At 37.3% G+C, this 12,707-nt stretch overlaps 1 protein-coding gene across 1 annotated transcript in view; it reads left to right on the top strand.

Annotated features, from left to right (window-relative positions):
* Positions 1-12,707, top strand: part of LOC149263431 (uncharacterized) — a 142,880-nt gene that overhangs the window by 79,254 nt on the left and 50,919 nt on the right. The window contains exons 5-7 of the mRNA XM_089426279.1: positions 9,381-9,584; positions 9,665-9,776; positions 9,917-10,134. Of these exons, the coding sequence (XP_089282405.1) occupies positions 9,381-9,584; positions 9,665-9,776; positions 9,917-10,134 (534 nt within the window). The remainder of the gene's footprint in view (positions 1-9,380; positions 9,585-9,664; positions 9,777-9,916; positions 10,135-12,707) is intronic.

Here is a 12,707-nt window from a genome sequence, read left to right as displayed (position 1 = left end):
CAATCATTATCCTTGTGTCAAGTATAATCACAAGAATTAGGAAGAATGGTCCTAGAGGCGCAAAATTACTCTGATAGAGTGTGGCCTTCTAGCATCAAGATCATTTGCATTAGGTCCAAAATTACTTAGATAGAGTCTGGCTTTTGGGGATTCACCATGTGTCAGGTACCAACTAGAATGATGGTGAACCAAGAATAGTTTGTATACCATGTGTTAGATAGACCAAAATTATGGTGACTAGTTGATGCTAATGATGTGCCATGTGTCAAGGGTATCGACCAAAATTATGGTGAGGATATACCATGCGTTAGAGGTACCAACCAAAATTATGGCTGATCTACCACGTGTCAGGATTACCAACCATAATTATGGTGAGAATACACCATGTGTCAGAGGTACCGACCATAATTATGGTAGCTTGTTGATGCCGTTGATTTACTAGGTGTTAAAGATGTTTCACTAGATTATGGTAATTGGTTGCTGTTATCAATGTACCATGTGTCATAATTGTTGACCCGATTATGGTAACTTGTTTTACCATGTGTCACAATTGTCGACCCGATTATGGTACTGGGATTTTCTTTAACCTTTTCTTAGAGAAATCTTTCAACATGAGAACATCTAGATAGTCATTATTTATACCTTCCTAGTTAAGAGGGAGTGTTGAATTTTGTAACTATGGTTGGTCTTCATAATTATTATTTTTACCCTTGATGTATTTGTAAAGCATGTTCTTCATGCATGGGTTAAAATAAGAAATTATAAAGCATGTTATTCATGCTCTTTTCAAAAGAAGAATAATTTGAAATTTTAAAATTGATTTTTTGGCTCCAAATTAGCCAAGTCGGCCTCCTCCTAGTCAAGTCGGACCTAGCCTATGATGGCACCCATTTGGCATGAAAAATGGCTATATAAGGACACTCGTCCTCCCACATTTGACACACAAATTGGATCTTTTTTGTGGAAGCAAGTTCTGATCTTCTGAGGCCAAGTGAAGGGCAAGTTTGAGGCTAGCGAAGGGCAAGTTTGAGGGCAACAAAGTGCATTGATAGTAGCAGATCATTTTGAGGAAGACTGAAATTGTTATCTTTGTTGAAGGACGAAATTCTGTGGTGGAGCAGAGTTGCACGACCGAATCTATGGATGAAGATGGAGGCCGAAGTTTGCCCTAGGAAAATTGGTTGAATTGAATTTATTGGGCAGACCTATGACTTGACTAGGAGGATGGACTAGGTTTGACCTAGTGTTTCACTTAGATTATCTCTAGTGAATTAAAGAATTTCTCTAAGGAAAAGGTTGTTGGGTTTTTTCCCCATTTGGGGTTTTTCCTAGGTAAATACTTGTGTTATTGTGTGGCTGTCTCTTTATGATCCTTATGGTATTTTTGTTTTATTGTTGAACTCCTTTGTGTAATTGCTTTATGATAAAAAGTCTACAAGAAAAAGATTAACCCAATGTAAAATCATAAGAAGTAATTATTAGTTTAGAGGATGCCCAAAAAATCAACACGCACATGGCTTGAGGCCTTCTCGCCTAATTTACATCATCATGATCCTTATGGTATTTTTGTTTTATTGTTGAACTCCTCTGTGTAATATTGCTTTATGATGAAAAATATACAAGAAAAAGATTAACCTAATGTAAAATCATAAGAAGTAATTATCAGTTTAGAGGATGCCTTGAAAATCAACATGCACATGGCCTGAGGCCTTCTCGCCTAATTTACCACGTTTTGGCCCTGTTGTCGCGCATAATGTCTAGGCACCACGACAACGGCTCAGATCGGGGGCTGTCACCCTGATCCCCAATCTCTCTGTTTAAGTTGTCTCCCTACAACAGGCAAAGGGGGGTAGACCCTATGGAAAAATGGAATGAAGAAGAACTAGTTGGGAACCAACTAGTTCGGGACACACAGTGAAGCAATCAAGTACTTGATTAAGATTTAGCAAGACTTATAGGATTTGATTACATTTTAAATGAGTGATACCAGTGCCTTATGGAGTCAACGATCTTGCTAAGGAAATTAAGACCAAGTAATCGATTAGCAACTGCTGCTTAGATGAATGACTATCTTATATGAAATGCAGATCCTAAAGTTAATGTGAGATGCAAGATTCTTGGTTAATTTTAGTTAAATGCCTATTTAAATGTGAATCCTTCGATCCTTTCTGTGTTGAGCCTGATTTCGTAGTAATTGGCAGAGAGAAGGTGAAGCACTCTAAGGTGTGATTAACGATACCTCTCCTGAAAATCTAACATACCCGATGCCTCCGGCGCCGCGGAGAGTTGTGGCTTTGACAACTGCAAGTTCACTGTTTTAAGTACTATTAAAAGCAGGCTTCTCAAGCAAAGATGGATGGATACCTATCTCTCTATCGACCAAGCTTATGCTTGGAAGTAAATTTTACTTATGCAAAGCTAACTTATATGCGAATGCACTAGATGATGAGATGAAGTCAGAGTCGAGGATTAAAAACACTTGTCTCGCTAAAGCCCTTAATCACCAAAATAAAATGTTCGCTTTATTGGATGAAGACTTCAAAATAAACCCCTGAAGATATTACAATTAAACCACAAGCTTATTTCAAATCTTTTTGATACAATTATAGCTCAAAGAGAACAAGAAAAACTTCTTTGCAATTAATGTCAACAAATGCTCAAAAAAAAATACTCAGCTTAGGAAACAAAGATATGCAATCTATTACAATTCCACAACAGAGTACTTTAACAATTACTTGAAAACATTTGTAAAATATCTATAACATGTAACACACATCAAATAATTCAAGCAATGACAATCAATTTCAATAGATGCAAAATATTATAGTAACTAAATTTCTAGAGATCCAAATACTTTAAAAAATTGCTAATCAATTCACAATCCTAGAATTAAAATGTTTTATGCTTAGTGACCCAAATCTAGGAAAATTTACCACTTTCCTATAGTCAATCTTTAGATACAAAAAAATTAAGCGTGTTTAACTATAGAGAAATGAAAAATGTTAATACCACAAAAGTTTTCTTTAGATTTTACCCTTAGCCCGAAAAGACACCAAGAAGGAATTTTAAATTGACAATTTAATTAGTCCTTAGGAAAAATTTTCGATGTGCTAAGTTTTATGAAGCAAGACTAATGCGGTAAATGATCAATTAGGATTTTTTTAATGTGACCAAAATAAATCAAAAGGATTTAATAACTTAATTTTATTATTATTATTATTATTTTTTTTTTATGGGCTGAAGGCCACAATTTTTTTTTTAATCTTTAAATGTGAAAAATTAATTTCGATTTAATTTTTAGTCACTTAAAATGAACCTTTTTAGGTTTTTTAACTGTTTAGAATTTTTTAGAATTTTTAGATTTTAGATTTTAAATTTTTTTAAAATTTTAATGGAAGTTGAAAAATGTTAAAAAAAAAACAGAAGTAAATTCAAAATATAAAGAAAAATCGAAAAAACCATAAACAAAAAAAATCGAATTGCAAAACTTTTATTTGTTTGTTTATGTTTTAGTTAGAATTTTTAAAATTTTGATGAAAGTTGAAAAATGTAAAAAAAAAAACAGAAGTAAATTCAAAATATAAAGAAAAATAGAAAAAACCATAAACGAAAAAAATCGAATTTCAAAACTTTTATTTGTTTGTTTATGTTTTAGATTTAAAAAAGGAAAGTCGAAATAAATCAAAACCAAAGGAACATCATAAAATGAAAATACACTAAACCTAAACCTACCAATACACAAAAGCTAAAAAAAAAAGAAAACGCAAAGTGAAATTACAATGGTTGCTTGCAGGTTTGACGAGAGTGAAAGAAGCTGGACAGCGACGAAGCGTAGCTGTTTGGGTTTGCTGGTGATGCAGGTCCGACGGATGTGACAAGGAGACTGCAGGTCGATGGAGAGATAAGAGGTCACGGTTTGCAGGTAGAGGGCAGCGTTTGAGAGCCGCGGAGCTGTAGTAATGGGTTGGTGGGGTTCAAAAGGAGGAAAATGCAGGTTTAGAACCGCAACAAGAAGGAAGAGGGTTTTGGAGGATCGAGGAAGCGGTGTGAGGACGACAGAAGAGAAAAACGCAGAAGGCAACAATGTTTGAGGGAGGCTACAACGGCGAATGGAAAATAAAAAAATTTCGAAATCTCCCAGAGAATAGAAAAACCCAACAAGAAAGAGGAGTAAACCCAAGGGAACAAAACGATTTCGAAAAATTTTCAGAGAAAAAGAAATTCCGATTCCAGCAGACGGTAGCTCAATGAACCTTAAAAACCTTCCGAGAAACTTCTGATTTAGTTGATATATTCTGCTTCAGATTTATCAATAAAATCCTTATAAGATTTTTTCCAGAAATAATAAAAAAATTTAAACCTTTGGATGGGAAAAACAATGCTCCTACAAAAATGGTTTTTGAGGCCAAATCTTACCCGTGGGCCGCCAGGGCCTAGATCTGGCTTCAAATCAAACCTCACCTTCAAATCTGCAACCTGTATCTGAAAATAAAAACATCCAGAACCCGGATATACAAAAAATAAATAAAACCCAAGAAAACCAAGTTAGAAAACCCAAAAAATTTACAGATCTATGCACAGGAATGACAGATCTATTAGATTTGAGGAGTGTGAGTCCAACTCTGCTCCCAAATCTGATAATCTAAGGCTCTCAACAACCAGATTCATCAATTTCGCACATAAAAAATTAAATTTTTAAATTTTAAAGGAGGTGCTTAGCTCAAAACTCTTCATGCATCACCAATAAAAATCTTATGATAAGCTCGGGATCAAATTAAGTTGGACTCTTCCAAAAATACAGATCGGGAGTTGGCTGATTCAACCAAAGAATTCCCCCAACGCCGGAGGATCTAAAACTCAATTCAACCATCAAAATAGAGCGAGAAAATAATAATAAAATTCAGATATATAGAGATACCTACTATTACATTCAAAATTTAAATTTTCACTTAAACCCCAACGACTGAGCAAGATACCTGTACTGAAATCATTCTTCAGAAACTATTATCAATGGCTAAAAAAAATTATGCATGAAAAACGACACATCTTACAGTATTTCCATGAAGAGTAACACTGACAAAGATTAACCCCATAGTCTTTCTTTATTATTCAAAAAAGATTACATGAGAGCTTTTTGCTTAGCACACAACTCAAAGATCGGATGGATCAATTGACAAATGACCTCCTATTTAAAGATAAATCTTCCAACATCTAGTTCGAGTGATCCTCGTCATAGCAATCTCGACCGTTGATGAAGATTACATCCGTCGAAATATTATTTTCTTGAGGAAATTCGATTTTTTCATTTAAATGCATTTTAATTAACTCAAAAATAAAATTTTGAGTTAATTTTCTCAAAAATTTGACTTTGTTTTAAACCCCAGGGACCAAAGGCTTAAAATTTAGCAAAATAATTAATTTACCTTAGTCTTGGGACCTTTTAAATTTTGATTTTTAAGGACCGACGAATTTTGCCTTGGAGAATTTAAATTTACCTAGGACCTAGAATTAATTAAATTTCTGACTTAGGATTTTAATTAATTTTTGGCCTAAATATTTAATTAATTAACCTATGAGGGGATAAATTATTTTTCCAACCTTCAAGACACTTTACATCATGATTTTCATATTTTTTACATCATATGGGGGAAAACCCATTTGTGATAGATCCTCATAGACTGTACCCATTTCTACGACACAAATATAATCCAACAGATCAAACAATTTGTAATAAAATAACCTAACCAAATAGTTAGGATTATTCCCAAATCACTTTTACATAGACTCGATTTATAATACTAGGACTCGCCTAAGATCTAGTGACAAGATGCATTTCGGATTGGGGTGAGACTGAAGGAAAACTTTGCCAACCATTCGAGAATGGATCGGTAAGACAAAAAACCTCCCAGAATGTAGATCGTAACCAGAAAAGTAGGTTTACCTAGGCCATTACATACATGACACAGTTCTGTTGAGATTATTTACATCATATACATGCAGAATGGGTTTACATTATAACATGATAATTAGGCTGATGATAATAGCTGAACGACACAGACACATCGATCAGGTGCTATCCCTTTTGCGAAAAAAGGGGGTGTACTGCTATGGGTCGTTAACACGTAGAGGTCAACAGGCCCCTCATCTAATGGCCCCCTTTTACATGCCTATAGGCTACTGTATAAATAATAACAAATACAACAGGTTTAGATCATTATATAATCTTATCCTATTGGTATTAATACATAAACAAACCCTATCAATTTCAATGATCTTCGAGGAAATCTCATCCTTTCTGCCATGCTTCCACGTCCTCACCTTCTGGAAGATTTGAAAACTCCATTTTTGACTTGGGGGTGTCTATGCTCCTGCATCAGACTCTCGAGGTAAAAAAATTTATGACCTCCTAGTCATATGATTCTTGGTCTTCTTGTAACAACTTTAGCTTGTGAGCTGCAAGAAAACCTCTGCAATAGCAAGTCTCCGCTCTAGCTACACAATACCTCACCAAACTTCTCTCCTATGAACTCAGTCTTTTGGCAACTTCTTGGCTCTCTCCTCTGGAACCATTTGAGCACTCCTTGCTTGAGGTTGTTGCAAATCTTCTCACCTTCTCTGTTGCTGTCTACACAAAAAAGAAAGATCATGCGTGTAGCAAACCTCAACATATTTGTACTTCTTGTTGCTCCTCAAATCTTCACATTCTCATCTTCTTCACATAATATTTCTTGCTGTAATACCACTTGATGAAAGAGGTTTCTAGGGTACATCAATCTCATTTTTATGTTTCTCGATCCTGGACCTGTGGGTTATGGGCCCACAATATCTCGCTTTTGTTGCATAATAGTGGCAACAAGCCATTAAAACTCCAATTTCCTTCCATGCAGGCATTACCTAAAACCATCAAGTCCAAACCTAAGTGTAATAATAGCTATTGAGACCAAGCGCTAGTCCGTCTTTACGCGAGCTTTTAAATGATAACATATAACATGCGCGGCCCCACTAATATTCAACGCCCTATACTTAAAACCCAAGGCTCATGAACTCTTCCCTGTGACTTTTGGGCCACGGAATCCCGGACCCCAACATTTTTTTTCTTCTGAGTGCAAAGGCCTGCCGTTGAAATCTTCGAGGAGACAAACTTTGGGATAGAGATTCTTCTCTGTTGGTTGCCACTTCAATTTCCTGTCAAGTGTTGACCCCGACGATAAAAGTTTGCCGCTGCGTTTAAATGTCTGTCTCAACGATTTAATCCAAGTTACCTCAGCTATTTAAAACCCAATCTTATTTGGAAACCTCTGGGGTAGATTCTTCTAGGGAATCTCTTTCACTGCTTAGCGTGGTTCTGCTCCTTGGTTTCGACATCTTGAACTGATGGTCCTCATCTCTCCCATTGATCTGATGGCTATGACCATCTTGGAACTTCGCCATTCCCCTGCGAAATTTTGTTCCTTCGTGCTCACATATCTCCTCTACGCAAGATTCCAATGGCGCCTCACCACTGGAACACAACCATCTCGTTGCCCATTCCAGATTTTTTTATCGTTGATCCCTGTGTGTGATCAACGATCAATCTCTCATCCTCCTACGAATTCTCATACATTTCACAAAAAGTACACATTCAAGCATGATATCAAAACAATGCCAATTATCAAACAATGACAGGGTTGAAAAGTTTAACATACGGACTATATATATATATATATACATATATTCGAAACACAAGAAGAATTACACATGCAACTGCACAGGGCTTGAGGCCTACTTGCCTAATTTACTTCGCTCTGGCCCCTCATCTAATGGCCCCCTTTTACATGCCTGCAAGCTACCATACAAAAAATAACAAATACAACAGGGATCGGATAATTTCATTTCTGATCTAATCTTATCCTATCACTATTAATACATTAACAAACCCTATCGATTTCAACGATCTTCGAGGAAATATTGTCCTTTCTGCCATGCTGCCATGTCCTCACCTTCTGGAAGATTTGAAAACTCGATTTTTGATTTGGGGTGTCGATGCTGCTGCATCAAGTAGTCTGCACTCTGTGGACTCTTGAAGATGGTGGTTTTCATCCCTTGCAACATAACTATTGGTGCATCCGAACCTTCTGAACTCTTCCTTTAATGTGTCTAGAGCCTATTTGGCTTGTTTTTTACCATCATTTCTGATCATGAGTACAAATTTCCCAATCACTTTTCCAAATCATTGTGGAAGCATTTAGGCTGGCATCTTAGCATTCTACATATTTTAACCACAAGTCAGATGGCCAAACTGAGGTGGTTAATCACACTTTGGTTCATTCTCTCAGCATCTATCATCAATGAAGCCAGCGGTGGGTTCAGTACCTCCATGTATTGCAAGGCAACTACAAGGCGAAGCATATCTTTACCAGGGAGTCCCTTTGAGGTTTGTTTTGGTTTTCAGCTTCTTAGTCCTTATGAGGTTCTCATTGCTTTTCTAGATGCATCCACATCCCACCAATAGGAGGAACAGGATAAACCTTCTTCTTTTGTGCGGAGCTTAGCCAAGATCCACAACAGGGTTCAAGATATCCTTCAGCAGAGACAGTCCAAGAACAAGGCACTTCATGACTGACATCAGTTGCTCCACAATTTCAGGTTGGTGACTGAGTTTGGGTGCATTTGGATAAGTACTCTCAAAAAACATAGCAGCCTCACAAGCTTAAGTCTACTTGGTATTGTCCTTACACCATCACAGAACAAGTGAGTCCAAATTCCCTTGAGTTGGACCTCCCACCTCAGTTTGGCATCCATATGTGGTGAATTCCAGCCAGTTAAAGTTATGTGAGCCACCTCACTTGGAGGAATCTGTTTCAGTTACACATCCAGAGGTCACCATTCCAGATTTTCAGTATCCTGTTCTTGATGTCTGCACCATACCTACTCGGTGTCATTGAATCAACAGATATGGTGCACTGCAGATGCATTTTTCCCACAAGTCAAGTGGGCTGTCCTATTCAGCATTTGAGTAGCACTTTCCCCATATTTAACAGAAATTGGGGACCATTTCCTCTCAGCAGGGAGTCGATTAGACTTGGTCTAGTGAACATGTATTATTATATTTGATCATTCACACTATTTTATCATATCAGAGTCTTGGTCAAATTTATTATTCTCCCCGCAATTTTGTATTCTAATACTTATAGTAGGACAAATGAGTGTATAGCATGTGTACAGTTCAGGCAATCTCCTCTCATACTTGCACTTGTGTTTTCTTGTGTGAGTATCTTTTCACATTGTTGGTACTGTAGCTATATCAAGTAGGCAATCTCAATCTATAATACAAAGTGCCTAGTGAATTCTTATCTGTTTTCAGGAGGAAGTACTAATACTACTCACTGTACTTGTGACAGGCATCTTTTACAGATTCTAGCTTTTCAATGGCATTTCCATATGTGACTTTGTCTGGGGACGGTGAGCCTCTCGCAGATTCATTGCTCTCAGGATTTATGGAAAATTGTGACCATGGCTTTAGAAATAATGAAATTGCTTTTGTGGAGCCATGCTTTGTGGAGGGTGCCAATATTACGAAGGTGGAAAACCTCGAGGCTATCAGTGTAAGGCCTCTTTTCTTAAACTGTTTCCTTTGTTATGCGTGATACACATTTAGGAGCTAACGTTTAACTGCTTATATCAGGATTATGTAAATGCAAGGAAAGAAATAAGAATGAGAGGAACAACAGATTTGATCTTTATATGCAATGATAAGTCCTCGGTGTTTGAAGCTTCTGGAAATACTCAAGTTGAAGGTATACTGCTTAGATATTTACTATTTATTGTGCTTATTTCATAAACCATATATTACGCGTTTAAGCTTATAGTTAGGACTCGACAAAAGATCCTGATTCCTATGTGGGTTTCTAATTTTAGATTATAATCTATATTGCAGGCAAAATGCTAGCTGATATTATCAAGAACCTGCAACAAGATGGGATTATATACACTGTTTTGTACACATCAGAGCCCTATGAAATGGTTCCACTTGGTGGATTTCATAAATTGGAAAGGTTTCTTATTTCAAATGATTCTGGGAATGGTTCTGCGAATTCGACTTACTGTGATGCTGTTTGTAAATCAAAAGCATCGATATTAGAAGGCTTTCTTGTTGTAAGAGTCTTCTTCCTGCCCTACCCTTGTATTTCTCTGCATAGTGTTTGTTCTGTTTGTAGCTAAATAGGTAATTACTTGAATAGAAAACTGGGATAATTATTTCACTAGAATATTGGGAATGCCCTTAGCAGTACCAATACATCTTTTACTTTTAGGCTTGAGCTAAAAGATTAGATTGTTGTTAAGAAATATTCATTCCTTCAAATCTTTCATTTTGTTCGTAAAAGAAAAACTAGAATACTTCTATTAAGGAGAGAAGATACAGAGAGAGCTTGCAAATCCTCATTGATAGACTCGGCAGAAGGTAGGTCGCCACAAGCAACTGTATAGTTGGCTTAAAAACAATAATATGTGAGGACAAGTTCCCCATGTTCCCTCTTGAGTTTGCCTTGTAATTTTCGGTAAAATATTAAAATAAATCAGTGTTCTACAAGCCCAGGAAAATGTTTATCCATTTGGGCTCTAATTAAATAATATTACCTTCATTCTAGCAAAACTTCAATTCTATCTATAGCTGTCAGGCAACATGGAACTTGACAACCCATGGTAATTTGTCCCATAACATGGCAGATTTCCATGATAGATGTGTGGGAAGAAGCTGGCCACAAAAGTCTAAGATCTGCTTCCAGGCATGCTTGGCAAAATGTTTGAGGTTTTCAAGCTTACCACAGAAAAAGGCATGAGGGTTGCAGAGTTCCAAAATGGATAATATGGCCTACAACAAGCCCATTCAATAGAAGGAACCAAGCAAAAAAAGCCACTTTTGGCTCCACAAAGGGTTTCCACATACTTCTAAGGCGAAAGAGTTGGGTGGATTACTTATGTTGATTTTCAAATCCCCAGCAACCGGGCCAATTACTACCTAGCATATTCCTTGCAGTAATATGTAATTATTATGCAGATCTACTGAATACAAGACAACTGGGATTTTAACATGTAAACAAAATAATCAGTAATAGCAAAATTATACACCAATCTCAATCACATCCACACAAAGATTTCTGTCTTTCAAACTAGTTCTTCATTCAAATAACTTCAGAGCTTACAAGGGCTCCCTTCTTGGGACAATGTCCCACTGAGGAAAATACAAATACAACAAAAAACCTGGAGTTATCCCAACTGATCAAACTCCTTTGCAGATCTGTCCTTTGATTTTACTGTCTGATCTGGATCTGTCTCCCTTGCTGCCCCTTGCACTCTTCCTCGAACCCTGCACACTTGATTGTAAGTCTTTCTCCACCCAATCACTGAGATGTCACTCTCACTGTCTTGTTCTCAAGATGTGTGTTCTCCCTTAGCCTAGCCTTTCTTTTATAAGTTTGAGTTATTGACCAAATCCATAACCCTAAACTCCGAAGTGATTGATGGTTGAGACTAGATCTCAACATCACTTGAGATCAGTAGTTGAGATTCATCTAATTCACTAATGCAAATAACCTTTGCATTTCACTAGTTTAGGGTCAAATAGGCGACTTCCACATGCCTAGACACTTAGGCTTGTGCAAAAGTACCTTCCCAAGCTACTCTCATCAGCATTGCTTCTTAGCAAAGAAGGTACTTCCTGAAGAGTCGCTTGGAATTAGTTGTCTCTCTAGTCTTGGCACAATATCCCATGGATCATCCTTCACCTTGCTTTCCTCCAAACCTCCTAGTTTGCTGCCTCTTCGTTTGATGCTGCTCATCAGTGCCATGTAGTTGGGAAACATCTTCAGAGGCCTGCTCTCCTTGAATGTGCTCCTAGGAGCCCCCACATGCTCTTGAGAATCCCTCAATGTCTTCTCAAACCACCTAGGTCTCCTAACAAAATTGGAACGAGCTACTAACTCCTCCCCACCTAAAGGTTGAGTCCTTGAATTGCAAGCCTTTGCATTTTGCTCTACCTTCAGAGCCTCTTGCTCCTTGTCCTTTGTCACTGGTGGTAGAAACTCACGAGACTTTCTAGATGCTAAGTTCTCCTTGAACATAACATCTTTGCTCACAACTGTCTTTGTGTTGGAATGAAGATTTTGTAAAATTTTGAGGTCTCATTGTAACTGAAAAATATGGCCTTCTATCTCGAAGGCTCTAACTTGTCCTCTTCTCCACAAACACATGGATATATATTGGACAAGTAGAGATCATGAAATGTCCTATCTCTGGCTTCACCCTAGTGAATGCCTGCTCTAGAGTCTTGTCCCCCAATATCCTGTGAGGACTCATGTTCTGCACATATATTATAGTGTTACACGCCTCTACCCAAAGAAAGATAGGCAATTGTTGGTCATGTAGAATAGCCTTGTTAAAACCGATGATGGATCGATTATTTCTCTCCACAATCCCATTCTGCTGAGGCTTGTAGGAGATCATCATCTCCCTCTTGATCTTTGCCTCCTTGCAGAAATCGTTCAAGTCGTTATAGGTGTACTCTCCCTCATTGTTTGACTTCAAGAGTTGATCTTTCCTTGTTTGATGCTCCACTTGGGCTTTGAACTCCCCGAACCAACTGAAGGCCTCATCCTTGGTCATCATGAAGAAGATCCAGGTTTTCTAGGAATAGTCATCAATAAATTCTTACATAATATAGTGCTCCT

The sequence above is a fragment of the Pinus tabuliformis genome, chromosome 6, assembly GCF_031772625.1.
Source record: "Pinus tabuliformis cultivar Carrire ecotype Pingquan chromosome 6, CPIR1, whole genome shotgun sequence".
Lineage (NCBI taxonomy): Eukaryota > Viridiplantae > Streptophyta > Pinopsida > Pinales > Pinaceae > Pinus > Pinus tabuliformis.
This window is presented reverse-complemented; position numbering and strand designations above follow the sequence as displayed.